Genomic DNA, 18,615 nt, shown 5'->3' with positions numbered 1-18,615 from the left:
TAATTCTTTGTATTTTATAATGTATTCTTGCTTTTGTTTTGTGTATTTTTCTGTCATCATTTTGGGTACCGCATAAAAATAGACCGAGGGCTGCATGTAGCCCCCGGACGGCCAGTTGCTCATTTTAGACGTTTAAGTGAGAAGAGTTTATCCATGTTTTACATGATTTAAAAACGTCAGCTTTCTCAATGGAAGATTTTCATACCACTAGTTTTTATATTTTAAATTTTTCTTTTTTCACCAGTCATATATATATATATTCAATAATTATAGAGGTATTTACAGAAAAAAACTCTTTTGCATTAGCTTTCTGTTAGCATCTCTTATGATAACAGGTTCTAAATCAGCTGTAAAATACACTAGAAACAATTATATAACCTCTAATTTATTTCCTATCTCTTGTTTAGCTTGTTAGGCTTCTTAATCAACAAAAATATAGGTTTTAATATTTTTTGTGTCAATATACCCCTCGATTTTTTTATTTTTATTTAATGGTAAAATGTGGAAAAGATTGATATGAAACACATTTTAATAATGAATATTTAGAACTGTACATAGAACTATAACATGGTTCCGCAGTTTAGCCTTAAATTATAAATGACAATTATTTTTTTATAGAATTTTCATGGCAATTACAAAGTCAATTATCTAAACTCAAGTACAATTTATTTACAATTACGACAGCAACAGATTTTTAAAATTACAATTACAACTACAATTATGTCATAATTGTAATGAATTATCAATTATGCGATTACAATTATAATTGACCCCAGCCCTGATTGGTGGTAGTGTTTGTGTTTTAACTATATGCGCTATGAATATTGTATTTATTGTTGTTTATACCATTTTTATATGGAGCGAATTGGTCTGAAATAAAATAAAAATATATCCGTAACATACATAGATTCATCTTCCAGTAACACCAACCTTGTATTTAAAGCAAACACAGAAGAACCAATTATTTTTCCACTTTTTGTTAATACTTAACAGTGAGAGGCAGCGTGAGGAGGCAATACTGTTTGATCTTTATTTGTAACCCTCCATCTTATCAGCAGTGATAAACCACTGCAATAAACAAGGCAATAAAATCATTTTATATGAGCCACACTGCTTTATTGTGGAACACAGGGCAAGTCAATCTGAAAGAGCAAAAAAGAAAACAAAGGAGAGAAACAAAATAGAGAATAAACCATTAATTTGGTAGATGTGTCCAGTCCTGTAAAAATCTTAAAACATCTTTAATTATCACTCATCAGGTCAGGGTTAAGCCTATTTCAGTCTATCCCTGGATCAACACAGGAAGCAGAAATAACTCTATGGACAATCAGTCAAAAAAGTTTTTTCTTGTAAAATAACCAAACCATAAAACTACAAACTAGAAGAAAAGAAAACAAATCCATTGACAGTTGAGTAACTTATGCACATGATACTTCTTCACCATTTTACATTGTCAACACAGCTTCACTGTAAGTTACAACACTGTTTGTACTATTCTCTGTACAACAGGCTGGTATCAAAATTAATAAAGCAATGTAACATCAATACAAGCAGAAAAAAAAAAAAAAAAAAAATCAAAAAGTCCCCTGATGTTTGCCTAAAATAATGCAATAATTAACTGGGACAATTAACACAGAAATACATCTATTGGGTTGTTTTTTTTTTACCTCAGTGCTGGTGTGTGAAAACTGGTTCATGCAGAAATATTCAGAAAGTGACGAGATACAGGAGACCATGGATAAATACACATAAGAGGTTCCAGTGTGTGTGTGAATGAGAAGTTTACTAAAGTCCACTGACGTGTGCTGAATGGATCCATGTGATACTGTGAGTGTGTGGAGTTGAGCTCAGCATTCAGTAGCAGTCTTTGGGGAATCTCTGATGGTCGGAGCTGTGTCCCTGGTTGGAGCTTCGATGCCCTGACTGATACCCGCTTCCGTGACCCCACTGCCTGTCCCTGTCGTAGCCGTCCTTGTCGTGTCTGTCCCTGTCGTAGCCGTCCTTGTCGTGTCTGTCCTTGTCATGTCTGTCCCTGTCGTAGCCGCTCTGCTGCTGTTGTCCTCGGTAGTTTCCTCTCCAGGCCCGATCCCCTCCCCAATCTCTGCCTCCTCGTCGGCTGTAGCCTCCATGGCCTTCATGGCGTCCCTGTCCATGACGGTCACGGTACCTTGAGAAAAACACAATTTCAGAATACACACATGAGAAAACAGCCTTTTCTATTAAATTGATTGGATAGTCTTGATGACAGTAGAGCAACAAAGGGAAACTAGTCATCTGGTCTGATTCTTTCATAAATGTCTGATTCCCAAGACAGAAATATAGATTTTATTTAAACTGCAGAGCACAGAAGAAAAAAATACACTTTCCAAAGCAATTTATATTCAATCAAAACACAAAAACACACCGGAAGACAAAAGGCCAAACAACCCTCTAGACTAGAGAAGTAAATGCATTACTACCATTTTTTTTTTAACTTTTTAAAGGACTTTTCTTTGTTCAAATGGCTGAGTTATTGATGTTGATTGTATGTTTATTTTCAAATGATGCATTTTCTGTGTAAAAAAAGTATCTAAGAAAATGTTAGAACGTCTTTTTATTGTTGTCTTTAAATGATTTAATAGGAAAAGGAGCGAGCACAAGATTCACTACTAAGGCCTAATAAACCTATTGTAGTTGAACTTCACACACAGCCATATTTATTCTCAAGTGAGTTGGATCAAAAAAAATCCTATCAACGTTTGTAGCAACCAAGTGTTCACAGTTTGGAGATCAGCCTTTGATAGTTTAGAGTTAGAGTTGAGTTTATTTGTCATTGCACATGTTACAGAGCAACAAAATTACATTTCAATTTCATCCCGTCCAAGAAAACATGAAAAGACAATACATGGGAGCACAGGAACGGGAGAACTGCAGCCCCTTATGTAGATGAGAAATGGGATAACAACGATGGGGAGGAAGAGATAAAAAAGGCAAAAACCAAACTAGGCCCTTTTTTTTTAGAGAGTGATAGTTAATAGTTAATGTTAAACTGTATAACATACTGTTTCACTTCATCAAACAATGTTTTTGTCTATCTGTCCTCTGTGAAAAATCATGTAACCAATGTAGCCATATTTTGATAAGCGCATTGAGATGACTTTGTTGTAAATTGCGCTATACAAATAAAGTTGAATTGAATTTTTATCCAACTTAATGTTTAAAAAAGTACTTGACAGTATAACAAAACACATCATATAAACACAACAGTAATTTAAAACCTTAAAAGGGCATGTGTTTTGTTTATTCATTGATTGGATCCCCATTGCTAATATATCTGGGGTCCATAAAAAAATTTAAAAAAATAAATCAAGATTCTATTCAACGTAAGAACAGAAAAAAAATGGTTGCATCAATATACTGACATTCTACCCATACGTAGCGCCCCTCATTGGCCAGTAACGGTAACGTGATAGGTCACATGACTAAGACGCTACGTACTTCTGTTTGGTGGTAATACGGAGATTCTTAAAGTACGTTACGGACATGCTAAGTATTTATGAATCGTAGTGCCCCTCATTGGCCAGTACTTATCGTTGCTATTAATATGTAAATTCCTAAGCTACGTTACGCACTAACTAACCCTAACCTTCTGAAGTGGACTTGAATTTCTTGCCACCATGAATTTGTACGTGTATCGCTTGTTCAGCCATTTTTTTTGTCTGTACAGAATGGTCACATGACTTCCTGTAACGTCATCGACCACGTACGAATAGCACTGGGGGTTGTCTGTATTGTATAAATATTTGTACATTATAATGCATTTTAGTTTCAATGAGGGGCCATGAAAAGGTGCAATGCATATCCGTGATACTGGTCGGGTAGTGCAGTGTATCCCAACCTTTTTTGTCCAATTTACTTCTTGAATTTTCTGTCGATAAAGGCGAGTACCCCTTTATTTTGTTAATGTGTCAGAAGACTGGTCTGAATGCTTCACTCATATTTTGCTGAGGTTTTGACCGTTTTAGGTGTTGATCTTCACCTTTTTTTAAAAATTTATTTTAAAGAGTTGCCCCATCAATGTATTATAGATAGAAAAGGAAAATGTCTGTGAGCAAGAGGAAATTTGTCTAAAAGTTTTAGAAAAATAAATTGACAATTGTTTCTGTGTACCCCCTGAGGGGTGTTGAAGTACCCCTAAGGGTACACATACCCCTGGTTGGGAACCACTGCTGTAGTGTTAAAGTGCATTTAGCGTTCTGCGTTTAAAATTAAGATCATTAATTGTCCTCTGACTAACCAGTAAAAGAAATCTCACTATCTAGACATCATTATTATTCATATTTTTTAAACCTCTATGTTTACTTCCTGTTTATGAGTAGTAATAACTATTTACACTCCTACACATTTCTCCCTTAATTTTTAAATGCTTATTTCAATTATTACATTTGTGCCAGACAGTTTTATCCTCTGTAAATCTAAGTGGACTTTACCTGTAATCCCTGCCCCGGTGATTTCCACCTCCACGGCCCCTCCAGTTTTCCACGATGGGGGGAGGGTCAGTCGGACGGTTTACGTACTTCTGGTATTCTTCATCCTCTGCCGTGAACCTTTTAGCAAACATCTCCTCGTAGCTCTGCGTGTTTTCCTTAGACTCAGTCATTCTGCAAGCCAACACAAGGAGTCAAAATCCTGTCATTTATAATATTAATTTACATATTTTCCACACAGAGGTTTGTATTTTCCTCAACTTAACTATTAAAACAATACGAAAAAGCAGTGAAACGTACATTATTACCAACGGAAACAACGCAGTAAAAATCGTCCAAGTATGGATTTAAAAACTTACATTAACACGAAGAGAAAGTTATTGAAAATGTCTTCACGTCAAATTTCCACTACTCTGCTGCACCGGAAACATCCGGATGAGTACGTCGAATAATTCCGTCCCACCAAAATGTTAGCTGTGAATAATTGGTTCCGCCTGTGAATGAATGGTTCCGCACTGACAGTCAACATGTCAGTATTTACATATTATTAATCCTCACATGAATGTAGTTTACTCAATTCAGTGTCCTGAAACCATTAATTAAATGTTGACCCTTCTATGGAAGAACCATAAACCTTTTTGTAACATTCTCCGCCACAAATTCACATTTTGCACCCCATTATTCAAATTGTGATGCAAAAAAAAATCATACCTAAAAACAAAAGTTAAACTAATTAAATGCTCAATTTCTTCAGTGTTAACACGGAAACACCAAATCTAAATAACTTTAGCAAAATTAAACAGTAATTTATGACACTTCAGGCAGGGAACATTTGTTAAAGTTTCATATTGGACAGAAAAATTCTAGTAGAGAAAAAAAAGAAGGAAAATTGACTTTTATTTCTGACGAGAAAAAAAGGTCAAAAGTAGTAAGTTTTTGTATTTTGATAAAATATTAATGTCCACTTACCTCACAGAGAATCACTAAGAACGTTCATAGGCAATTAGTATGTAATAATAATAATAATAATAATAATAATAATAATAATAATAATAATAATAATAATAATACTGCCCTCATATATATAGACACAATTATTTATTTTTTGCCATTTATGGAACCAGAAGGTTTTGTAGTTGCCATTAACGTTTAGCAACACAAAGTGGGAAGGAATTAATAAATATTTTGTTTATTTATTCTTTGATTGAAGAATATATGGAGGTAATTTGTGTCTTTATTATTCAGTAATTTGTGTTTTAATTTTTTTTAAAAAAAAAAATCAATGTTTTTAATCAAAGAAAAAAGTGTTCAAATGCAAAAAAAGAAAAAGAATTTTCTTAAAAGTATACTTTTTTTTAATTAAAATATTTATTTATTGAACAACAAAGACACAAATCTACCTCCATAGGAATATCTTATTGTATATAATAACCAACCATCAAACTGCATTTACCTACATTTGTATACAAACTGGGTGGAAAAGTGCGCACACCTGCGATAGTGACTAATTAACGGGGGTTGCCATTAAAATGTCAGCTCACTGTCAGACTGGTAGCAGTAACAGCCCTTCATTTGTAAAATAATAATAATAATAATGTAGATATCAGTACATTTTGAGCTCTAAGCTGGTGTAAATAAATTGCATGTATTTGCCATCAGGGTAAAAATAAAATCACCTTCTACCAGGGATACATGCTGGAAACCAACAGAGTCTGAGGACATGTAAGTGCAGCAGTGTGTGGGGTTAATAATGTGATTATCATGTGAACGGCTTTGTGTAAAACCAGTACCTGTACCTGTGTGTGTGCGTGTGTGCGTGCGTGCGTGCGCGTGTGTGTGCGTGCGCGTGCGGCCGTGGGTGAACCTCCTGAAGCCGCTTCGTGTCGCTGCTGCCGCCCTTCATTTCACTTCATTTCATTCCATTTCATTTCCACACAATCCACCGGGGACGAACTAACTCCTAGTGCGGAGCCGCCGGGGCGAGCCTCAGTATAACTTCATCCATCCGCCTCTGCTTTCTTTGTGTTTCCACGGCCAAACAAACGAGGACAAGGAGACAAATTGTCCTGTTTGGACTCGCGTTTTATCGACTTTTACTGATTCACTTCGTCTGTGAGCGGCGGCTGGACTGTTCGAGGCGGATAAACGGGCTATGAACTCAGTCTGTGGACCACTGACCCTCTGCGGACTTTGACCGACTCATTATCATCATTAATTTTAATTATTTATTATTAAACCCAGCGGAGAAACAGGGGTTGTTCCTCAAGTCCGAGGCAATGGGGTGAGTAGTATCCTAATCCTAGTGACAGCTGAATGCCTACACACTACACTGCACTCTCTCATTCACCTGCCACCTTCTTATCATACATGTGACTGCTCTGTCTCCATAACAAACTCAGTTTTATCTCCAGATTGTATCATTATTATTGTTATTTTTAGTGATTATTCTCACGCTGCCCTCTTTAATTACCATAATAATCTTTTAGACCAGCTGAAATGATGAAGTGGCTGAAATCCCAGCAATACCAAATAGTTGCTGATGCTTTGGAGCTCAGGAGAGACATCCAGAGAACTGCTGACACAGACATAAAACAGCAAATATTAGAAATGGGGGAAAATGTCTAAAAAAAAAAAAGGTTGGAAACCATCCATTTCTTATTAAATAAATGTAAATTATATGAATATGATTTAATTAGACATTTATGGGGGCGCATGGTGGCTTAGTGGTTAGCGTTCACCTCACAGCAAGAAGGTTCTGTGTTCAATCCCTGAGGTGGACACTAAGGTCTAGGGCTGGCCAATATATGGCGATATAGAAAACAACATTATTGCCATATATCTATCATTTTTGAACTTTTTATTTATTTATTTATCCAATCACACAGTACAAATAACATCATACAAGTATTTTATGTTATCGATAGAGTACAGTCAAACAATGTCCTTTACAATTTTTTACGTATTTCTGATATAATTTTATAATTTATTTTGTATTAAAATACTTGTTTTAGGAGTCGCTGCTTTTGCTACTTCTCAGAACATCATGAAAAGCATAGTTAAGTGGATCGCTGAGTGCATCCTAACCTAGACCGTCTCCTAAACAAGTTTCTCTACAGAACTCACTCACACGTGCTGTCCCTTAGAGGAGAAAAAGCCAAAAGTGGAACATATTGTGCAGCTGTTTATTGATAAATGTGCCTGTATGGCATTTTCATTAGCACATTTTACCCAGATTTGTCTTTCTGGTTAGCTGGTTAGGCTTTATTGAGATACTACTTTTGGTCCATATCGTCCAGCCCTACTTGGGTCCTTTCTGTGTGGAGTTTGCATGTTCTGCCCGTGCTGAGATGGTTCACTCCGGGTACTCCGGCTTCCTCCCACAATCCAAAATCATGACAGTTAGGTTGATTGGAGTCTATAGATTGCCCGTAGGAGTAAATGTGCTTGTGTATCTGCTCTGCGATGGACTGGCACCCTGTCCAGGGTGTACCCCCACCTAATGCCCATTGAGAGCTGGAGATAGGCACCAGCAGACCCCTAAAAACAGGAACAAGAGGGTCAGAAAATGGATGGATGGTTATTTATGGGGATTTTGGTGTGTTTTTTGTTGATGTTCCAGCAGTCCTTCCTTATTTGTGCGATAATGCTTCTGAGTGGGTTATGATACGGAGGTGTCAGAGTCAACACTGCCAACTATGTAAAAGAAGAGACTGTGGCTGTATGTGTACTCCCACAGTAGTTTACCAGCTACACTGCATTATTTTGCCTTCATAGTGTGTGCTGCCTGAATCTGTGGCTCAATGCCACAGTTATGCAATCGCCAGCTCTCATTTAATCTACATATTTTAAGCAACTCAACACTTGACTGATCTCTTTTTAAAAATGAAATTGACACATGCTGCAATTCCTGAGCGAGATGTTTAGTCGTGTTTTATTATTTTAATTTTGTCTTGAACATTTTCTGTTTGAAGGACTTTGAACTGTCACTCTGGTCAAAGAGGGAAACCCATTCATCTTCTTTTTGATTTTATATTGTTCATGTAGTGCTAGAGTCTATTCCAACTTACCCTATGGACTAGATTCCCCATCTACAGATTCACACCCCTGTCTGTTTGTCTGATTGTGAACCCAAAATACATCAAAATGTGGATTGTGAAGTGGATCTTATGCCCAGTCAGGGGGATATTGCACAGAAATCAAGGCTTGAACAACCTTCTTTGTGTGGTTGATCAGATTCATACAGTAGGTGTGGGGTGAACACGTGTATATATTACTTAAAATCAACCCTAAACTGTAAAGAAGTTTGTGTGGCGAGAAGTAACAGATTCTGTTTGAAATGTAGCAATCAATTTGGTCTGTGTCCACGTTGAAACTGAAAAGTGGAACGTCCACTGCTTTCTTTTTCTCAATACACATATTTCTGTTAGTTAGAAACCAGTTCAACACTCCCTACTCGCTCTCACGGGTTGTTGAGCACTTGCTAAGCTGGTTTGTAAGAAGCCAGTTGGGATGTGTCATAATTGGCCCATTGGATCATCAGCACAAGCGTAAAAGTCAGAAAGAGGCGAACGCAAACAGTGCCAGGACTTGAGTCATTGATGGCTAATGTCAGTGGACAGCTGATCGTTTTTGTTCAGAAACCTATGTTTGTCAAATGTTCTTTAAACTGGTTGGTTAGGATAACTGGAAAGATTATTAGTAGGTCTCCTTCTCCAACATTTCTATGATTTTGTCTCATTGACATGATTGACACATTTAAAATCTGAACTTATGGAACTGTCGAAGCTTTTCTTTCTTGTAACAAGTCTGTAAAACATCTGGTTGTCTACAACAGTTTGTGTGTGTACTGTAGCTTAGTAACCGTCTTACGTCATGGTCGACGTCATACTTCCATTGTGTTCAGTCGCAACAAAACCTGTTTTTTCTGAAGTTGTACACATTTTTATGTACAATTATTTGATTAAAGGTTGTTTGTCCACGAGTTCATCCTCCTCCCATGCCTGCCTTAACCCTTATTGGTCACCTAACATTCTGGGCTAGCAGGGGCGTGTTAGTGTTGTGTAGGGCCTCCGGTTTTCAGTGATTTTGGAAAACTGAACTCATGTTCTGAAATGGACCCAACATGATGCGGAAATATGTCTTATGCATATTTTGGGTCAATATTACTCATTTACATGTTGTTTTGCACCAGAAAATGGGTGATTGAAGGTCTTGCAAGTGTGACAATTGGACAGAGATGTTCAATTCCACTCATAATCCTGTTCAAAATCTCACACTATCAGAGGTAAAGGTAACTGATTACAAGTACTCACATTACTGTAACTGAATTACTTTTATGGGTACTTGTACTTTTTTTGAGTATATTTCTGAATCAGTGATTTTACTTTTACTCAAGTACGTTTTAAAACAAGTCATTTGTTACATTTGAAACTACAAAAAATGAAATAACCAGACAACAATCAAACACATCACATCAAGTCCGACCAACCAGATTAAATGTAATGCACAAAACAACATTGAATGTTGGTTATTTCCTGGTTGGTTGTTTCCTCTGTATTTTTATTTACTTTATGTATGTTTTTATTTTGAATTGAATTAATTGGTTTTATTTTAAATAATTGTACATTTTGAAAAATCTTTTTATACAGATGCATTTGTGGAAAATAAATTAAGTTCCAATTGTGTAAGATTTCATCTCTTCCTTTTAAAGTTTCTACATGTAATATTTACTGTATGCAAGGGAACAGTGGCAAGATTTAATACCCAAAATAAGCATGGGTGGTAGGGCTTTTAAAAGAAAAATTTGAGATTTGATCATTTTATTTTTTCAATGCACTCAAAAATGACTGGAGACATCAGATTTATTGTCAAAATTGCAACTTTATTACTGTGATTGTCCTCAGAGAGTTAAAATACATAGAACAATCCCAAAATAAAAAGTAAATGAGGTTCTGTCAATTAACAATTTCAAGCTTTAACCCAGGTTTAAGCAAAAGTGCAACAGCAACTTCACACTAGCTTCAATTTTCTGATTAGGAAATCAGATTACTGCATATTTTAAAACACTACAATTAAAAAAATATTAAACTCTTTCTTAGTATCTCAACATAGTGCGAATAAAACATTAAACATGCCTGTGGCGCACATATAGCCTACTCAAAGGGTAAACAAAGAGGGAGCTGGCTCACGTCACACTAAAGTAACCCACAAGGATGGAACGCGAAAATGTCCAAAAACTGTGGTGGGGAAAAAACAAATTATTTAAAAAAAAAAAACAACTTGAATTTGCAAAATAAATTTTTTTTTTTTAATCTACAAATTCGATAAATCGATTAAATGGATTTTTTGCCCAGCCCTAATGGGTGGTGGTGAAAGTAACTAGTAACTTTTACTTTGAGTACTAATTAATTGAGCGCTATTTTTTAACTTGTACCTGAGTATTTTATGTATGTATGTAACAGTAGTTCTACTTGAATAGAGTAATACTCTTTATGCCTCTGCATGCTATACTGTGCATGTTATGGCTCATTTAGTGATCATGTAATTATGTGATTGAAAATAATTGCAGAGCTTGATCTAAGATGTGCTTTTAATGTGTTGTGTTGAACAAGTGGTTCAGATTATTATGACTGCATTCAAATATGAAAAGGCACTGGTACAAAAACAGGATTAGTGTTAGTTGAGCTGGTGATCATCTCACGACAGAAAGATCTACAATCACACGGCTGCGTGGGTTTTTAGTGTAAAACGTGATTCACCGGCTGGTGTAAATTAAAGGTTTCACAAATAATGCTTTGAGACCATATACACATTTCCATGGAATTATTCCTGTAAAACGTGTACCTACGGTACTAGCAGTGTGGCTAATGTCAGCCTAGCAACGTCATTTCACATGATTTCCGGTGTAATCATCATCCAGTTCATGTAAATCATAAAATGTATAAATAACAGTAGTTGACTTTATTACACTGTCGTGTATGTTTTGTGCAATTACAGAATCTGAGTCAGAAATACTTAATTGATCTCAGGGTGAAATTACTATAAAGGCTTGAGAAACATTACAAATGAAAATAACACTAATCCACGAAGAGAAAAGGAGAGAAAAATATACATAATTAAGTAAAAAACTGTTAATTAAATAAGGATTAGATACAAGTGCAAACATTACAGTCGTAAAAAACAGAAAATTGGAGTTCCTATTACTGTAAACCTGAAATGGAGGATTTTAATACTTATTTAAAGCCACTACAAGATCAAGTGAAAACAGTCCAAATTGAATGAAACTCTTAAATTAAAGGACATTTAAAATTTAGCTAACTGTTGTAAACACAAATGCAAACTTGGCTTTTTTATTGTGTAAGTGTTTGCCCTTTTTAGCTGTAACTTAGCACAGAATCTGGATTTTCCTCAAAAGGTTTTCCTAAATTGAGTCCTAAAGCAACCAGAGGTCATGCATTTCACTCCCACTATAACACCTGGGGTGATCTGTCCTTTTTAATGTCTGAGTGTTATGACTTTGCAACAGTTATTGCTTCAAAACTCTATTATTTTAAGGCTCTTGAATCCAAAGCCATTGTGGTAAGTCAACAGTGCAGAGAAACTGAGAAAATGTATTCTACTATTTCGTTAAGTTGTGAATCTCTGGGTTTGTTCCAAAACAAAGCTTACGTTGCTGCCTGTAAACCTCTTTCAGAGAAATTACGATCGTGCACACAGCACTTCAATCAGCATATTGCTCTTTAAAGTAAGCCACACTCGGGACTAGCACTAACACAAGGATAGATGATAATCTCCTGGCTGGCCGCGGAGTGACATCTAAAGGCTTAACACGCATTGATTAGGCTGTGACATGTGGTGTGGCAGTGGGTCTCTTGGCTGTCTTGGCCCAACAGTGAACTGTAAGCCTAATTGTTGGTGCTTCCTGTCCCGTTCCATGCTGTGTGCTTCATACTATAAGTTTATGGAGATATGGAGATTTCTTTACAGTGAAGGATTCATGTGTTGGTGAATACTGATGGTGGATAAAACGGCTCCTCACCAGATGGTTGAAGCCTTGGAGGCCATCTGCTGTCACGCCTTTTCCTTCAAGCTCCCATCTGAGGTTGGGTTCTGCATCCAACCACACCAGTCCAGTATAGTGGAGAGGGAAACCTGCTCAGGTAGCCTGGTTAGAATCAACCCCACATAACTGAGTCAAATTTCATAAAGAATGGTCAATTACCAACACAGATATGAATTTTTGAAATGGAGCCAATTACGAGAGATTTTTTAAACCGATCCTAGAATGAGTTTATTGCAGTGTTTTTGACCTTTTGGGAGCCAAGATTCATCTTTTTATTGAAAAAAATCCCAAGGTACACATTCAATGGAAAATGTAAAAAAAAATGAAACTTTGTAGCCTTTATTACCATTATACATACAGTCATTCTATCAAAGTGTCTTAAATAAAAATCAAACTAAACAAATATTTTATCATCCTTCATATTTTTGCGTACTTGATACACATCGTGGGAGGGATAAAAGTAAGTTTAAAAAACCAAATCAATAAATATTATTAGAACTACAATTTATTCTGTTGAATGGTGTTTTGTTTTATATTACATTATTAGTTTTACCTGGTTTCTCGCTTGCCCGTGTTGCCTCTGCCCTATAACTACTGACTAAATTTAACTTTGTATATTGCTTTGCTTTCTGTAATGTTTTGTGCTGTGCTTATTTCCTCCTTACTTTCTTATTATTTCTGTTACTTTTAACCTTTTTAAAAGCCTCCTGTAGACATGTCGTAAATTAGCACATGTGCTAACAGACTGAAAACAATACAACTGGGTTACCAATGTAATTGTGATGGCCATATCAAATATAGTTTATTTCTATAAGCGATGAGAAATGAGTAGTAGTTGTGTGCCGTTCTTTTTAATTATTATTATTATTACTTTTTATCACAATGGCATATTTGCAGGCAACAATTCATTAGTTTTGAAAAACATTTTTTAGAACAATTTAGTGAAATTGAGATGCAGATCCCCTCAAAAATTCAATAGAATCTTCAATAACGATCATCTACCTTATTTAAAATTTTGTCAAAGTACATTAATTAAGTAATTCTTTTTTTTTGTATAGGTACAGTATGTATAAATATTCATATATTGTTACTTCCCCCCACATATTTGACTATTATCAACATGTTATTGTGTCCTTCCCTCACCCTCTATTAGCACAATACTATTATTATAATTATTTTATCACACACGCACACTTACTGTATTATAATGTATAAGATTTGTAAATATTGTCTATGGCCTTTTTTCTGTAATTGTCTTTGTGTTGTATGTGGCAAAAAATAAAATGATAAAAAAATAAAAATAAATGAATTGTCAGCCTTTAATGAATTCTTTTATTAGCATAAAACAAATCCATATGATAACACGTGACCGAAACAATAGCCTGCATTGTTATGAATAGGCTTTTTGAAAAACAATGATTATATTTACTATCATTCAGTTTCCTTCTTTGTTAATATGTTCACATTTTATTTCCCGAGGCTTACACAAGTCTTATCAAGCAGCGGCTTTCAATCTTACAGACTTATTATAGGTTTGCGTGCCACACACTTGTTTTGGTGAATAATGGTTATTTTTTTAGGGGAAAAAAGGCACTGAAAGGTTTTGTAGTCTAATCATGTGAAAGACACAAAATTAGTAACTATTGCCTGTCCTCTTGACGAGATAAAAGATGAAAGAATAAATGCTTTTGTACGACCTGTTTTTAGCCATTAGTTTTTAACTTCAGTTGCTTTTTCTCTACGTGATGCACTTACAATGGAAATGCTGAAAAAATGTTTGCACCAAATGATGCGATTCGTGTATGACGATATCCACTATATCAGATTTCTAAGACAACTTCTCGTACTACAATTTAATGCTGACCTTTGAGAAACCACATGGGTACAATATAGGCGTTCACAACAAGCCACCATTAAACAAGGCCAGTGAAAGCTCTTATTGTAAATGCCAGGACCAGATAAAACCATAATGGCTCGCTGTCATACTTCTTGAAAAACTGTCGTTTTAGTCTCTCGAGACCAGTTTTGGCTGTTGCATACAGTGTCTGCGATTCTCTGCCTTCCTTTGATATTTTGAAACTGCGAGCTTGCGTTTTGCAGTGAAAGCCCTGGTAATAATGTGGCATTGAACCCACACTTTTTCTCATTCATGCAGACTAGTAGACAACAAACTCACTAATTAGGCAGCTTGTTTCAATTCACAACTGTCAGTGTACATCTGGCCTTTCCCTTTATCACACATTAGTTTTAATCTATTTTTGAAATCCTTGCAGTTGGACACCTCAGAACCTGGATCAGAGACACATCTGGAATTGACAAAGAAAGCCTTTGTGTCTCAATACATGAAAAACAAATAACATGGTGTTGGTGTTGGGTTGAAGAAAAATGGAAGCGTAAGCTCTCTAACTGTTCATTCCGTTTCCTCACACAGCTAGTATTACGTCCATCCATCACCATCTATACCTGTTACACACGGGACCCATGAAGTACCATCGATGGGCTAACACACAGACAGAGCAGAGACGCACATTTATTCCTGCAGTTAAGAGAACACATCTATAACCAGGGTGTAAAAATAATACTTAATTATTGAAGTATGGAGTACGGATGATTTAGTTCAACTTGTATTTCTTTAGTTTTATGCAGTCTCAAACGAAGACAAGAAAGATCTTTGCTAGGTTTATCGAAACACGCTATCCAAGGCAAGCAGCTCCTGGATTAAGACACTAAATAATCAAACTAAAGTGCTACACATATCTTATAAATCAAATGCATAAACGAAGCCAGATTTTTTCATAAATGTCTCTTATTAGAATCTGATGTTGATGATGTGACGTTACAGAGGTACGTCAAAGCAATCGATTTGATTGTTGATATAGAATAAGCACTGGGGACTCTTTACAGACATCATCAAATCAATCAAACTTTATTTATAGAGTGCTTTTCATATATAAAATATAATTCCAAGCACTTTACATCTTTAAAACTTGACATAGAATAAAAAATACCCCATTATCACTCCGCTGTGCACGCGTTATAATACGTTGGTCAACTTTCAGGTAGGAAATGTTTGTGTTGCCTGGCAACAGCCTTCTCTCCCTTCCAACTTTGTTTTAATAAATGATGATTAAATAAACTAAATCATCTCTTGCCTCTTATACTGTTGACAAATAAAATGCGCTTGTAGAACTGTTGTATAAAAGCAATATCACATGATATTTCAGCACAACAGCACTCCCTCTCGTGTGATATTGCTTAACTGTCAGACAAGACAAAAAAAGTTTATCAATTGTCTAATTTGGCAGTGCAATGGCTTTGCTGCAGCCTAAGGTGGTAGGCTAATGTACTGCTAAACACAACTCAAACATACTTGGGCAGAAATCCGCGTAGCAAACTTCGAGTGGAGTCCACCACGCCAATTAAGCGCAAAGTTCCGCGCACCTGGTGTCACACAAAACACTGCTCGGCATGTATCCATTAAATGTAACACATTTAACCGCATTTCACTGCATTTCACCGCCTGACGGGCTACCAAAGTACCAACACCTTTAAAACACATCCCAGGAGTACAAGGACTACAGAGAAGCGCTAAGAATTGTGGGAAATGTCGGATTTTACTGGAAACCTCTATGCAGCAGTGCAAGTATGAAAGCTCTGAGAAGTGCGGACAGTCCGTACGGAGTTCGTTTGAGCCGTAAGAATGGTCTTCCTTTTGTTATGAGGCAGTGTTTTGAATGAGTTGAATACTTGACCATTGAGATGATCGTCTCAGTACAGAATAAATGAAGGATGTCAACGATCGAGGGCGTTCAACCCATGCAGTAGATGCTCTCTATCTTCAGCACTCACTAAGCTGTTGTTCTGACTTCTACTACTGCTGTGGGTTTGGCCCTTTATATCAACACTGGCCACTACCTGCGCCAATGTTTTAGTAATTGCAGGAGAGAAGGTAGGAAAGGTTAAACAGTGACTTTTTTTTTTTTTAACAGAAGAGAAAGGTAGAGCCAGTGTCACGTACTGGAGTACATCATTACTTAAATGTTTATGTAAAGAGGCAAGTAATTTACCTACATTTTTGTAAAAAAAAACTAGTCTCAACAACATCATTTAATATATATGCATTACATAAAGTATATAACACATTGTCCTATTGATTTTTCTTATCTTAAGTTGTATGGAATAGGTATAAAGCTTTGGGAATGCTGAGTACCTGTTGAGTCATTGACACTTCACATACCATAAGAATGTAATGAATGCATCTCTCTCACCTGAAACTATCCTGACTGCACATTCATGTTTAACAGGCTTCAACGGAAGTTGCACAATTTCAGTTTGGACTTCAGTTATTCAGTTTGAACTCATCTTGCCAAAATGACTGACAGTGATGTCGTGGACCATTGCCGAGAAGCAACAGTTTGAGGAATGAGGTTGGAGTGGATTGTTACCCTGGGGAATGTGGCCAAGGCTGTTTTTCCCCATGAAAGAAGACAAAGATATTCTGTAGATGTTGAAGGAAACGAATGCAACTTGTGAGTCTTTCACTTCAAACTCATCATCCCAAGGCAGAGGCAGAGATTAGTTGCCTGCTCTTAGTCATTGTTGTTCACAGAGCTTAGCGTCAACCTGCATCAGTGTAAGATGTCGTATTTATGCAAAATCACAAGCGTTCCCTTTTGCAAACCGTGCTTCCATTTTAAAAATCCTGATTTATATGTAAAATCGGCAATGATAAATTACAAAAAGATCAGCTCATTTGCTTTCCCATTAATATGTGATACAGTTGTATTAAGCATACTGATTTCTTTAATGAATGGTTAGTTTTTACTTTTTCATTCTTATCTTTTAACTGTCAGCTCGTTTCGTTGTTTTTCATTTACTCTCTTTCTTGCGTCACACATAGCTCCTGCCTCATCATATGAAGGGCCAGAGGTGGGTGTTTAGGTGTGTAGGCACCATGCACACGAAATTCAGATCCTGACTCCCACACACACAGAAACACACACACACACACACACACACACACACACACACACACCTGTAAATTATTCAGAGCTCCAGATGGGGATGAAGCGCTCCCCACAATCAGACAGAACACACTGCTTATTCATTCCCAAATGTTGTTGCTTTTTTAATGGTTTTACTGGATATTTTAAATGTCGACCGAATGTTTACTGTGAGATTATTACCAGTCTGGACCCACGTTGTGTTCATTGGTGTCCTTTCACGTCCTTCCATGCCCTCTGTAAGTTGGCTCCAGACACTGCCCCTGTTAAGGTCAACCTGTGGTGCACAGGTGTGTGTGTGTGTAATGATCTGCATAATAGTTTCTGTTGTGTTATTTCCAAAGCAGATAACGACTCGGATTAAGCCTAAAAAGGGGACAATTCTGTTAGAAGCATAATCCCCACATAGAGAGTAAAGCTTTATTAGCCCATGAATTGCACATTGCTTGTAAAATACATAATACCACATAATATAATCAAGTAATGGGACATTTAGCTATAACAGTAATCTCACTCAGGTCTTAAATATTAAACCTATATACATACAGTATATGGTTTTTATGTTAACTTGTTGGTAGAATGTCACTTTGTTGTGCTTTTCAGAAATGCTGGCAAGAGGTGACGATTATTTTTTAACAGATAATGGAATAGTTTAGACCCCATGGATCAATAAATCAAATTTACTCACAACAAACACCATAGTTCATAGTTTCTTGAAATGGAAGAAAAAACTTGGGAGGTCATTTGATGTGAAATCATCCAGAAGAAGTGAATTGAGGTTGAAGTGTGTATAAAAATGTGTTTATTAGTGGTCAGGGCAGTTGTAATAGAATAGTGAACACTGAGATGACTTATTGTTGTAATTAGAGCTATATAATAAAGTTGACTTGAATTATTTGTGTACAATACACTCGACTCACTAAAAACTAGGGATATGCCATCAGCGGTCTCTTTTAATTAGTTTTTATATTGTACGGCTATCTTTCTGTTTTATATTTGTACCTGCTTTTATTCCTATGCACTCATTGTTGCACTTTGATATTTGTTTTAAATGTTCACTGCATTATAAATGAAATGTATTATT

At 36.2% G+C, this 18,615-nt stretch overlaps 2 protein-coding genes across 3 annotated transcripts in view; one reads left to right on the top strand and one right to left on the bottom strand.

The window, feature by feature from the left end:
* Positions 1-1,326: 1,326 nt before the first annotated feature.
* Positions 1,327-4,922, bottom strand: LOC114459659 (RNA guanine-N7 methyltransferase activating subunit-like). 2 transcript variants are annotated; one of them, XM_028441858.1, is made up of 3 exons: positions 4,826-4,922; positions 4,470-4,640; positions 1,327-2,167 (listed from the first exon to the last, which is right to left on the bottom strand). In XM_028441858.1, exons 2-3 carry the CDS (start codon positions 4,637-4,639, stop codon positions 1,855-1,857), a joined length of 483 nt encoding a protein of 160 aa, XP_028297659.1. In that variant the 5' UTR covers position 4,640; positions 4,826-4,922; the 3' UTR covers positions 1,327-1,854. The 2 variants fall into 2 exon arrangements, with proteins under 2 accessions (XP_028297659.1, XP_028297662.1); XM_028441861.1 differs by having other exon boundaries at positions 4,767-4,895.
* A 1,436-nt stretch (positions 4,923-6,358) lies between these two features.
* Positions 6,359-18,615, top strand: part of homer2 (homer scaffold protein 2) — a 41,817-nt gene continuing 29,560 nt past the window's right edge. The window contains exon 1 of the mRNA XM_028474168.1: positions 6,359-6,747. Within this exon, the coding sequence (XP_028329969.1) occupies positions 6,743-6,747 (5 nt within the window). The 5' untranslated portion in view covers positions 6,359-6,742. The remainder of the gene's footprint in view (positions 6,748-18,615) is intronic.

Source organism: Gouania willdenowi, chromosome 3, assembly GCF_900634775.1.
Source record: "Gouania willdenowi chromosome 3, fGouWil2.1, whole genome shotgun sequence".
Lineage (NCBI taxonomy): Eukaryota > Metazoa > Chordata > Actinopteri > Blenniiformes > Gobiesocidae > Gouania > Gouania willdenowi.
Note: the sequence above shows the minus strand (reverse complement) of the source record. Positions and strands in the feature narration are given on the sequence as shown.

Bases quoted from the DNA above. Each gene is read 5' to 3' on its own strand.
- LOC114459659 (XM_028441858.1), bottom strand. From the start codon at position 4,639: ATGACTGAGTCTAAGGAAAACACGCAGAGCTACGAGGAGATGTTTGCT. The intron at 2,168-4,469 runs GTAAAGTCCACT...GTTTTTCTCAAG, and splicing joins CACCGGGGCAGGGATTACAG to GTACCGTGACCGTCATGGAC.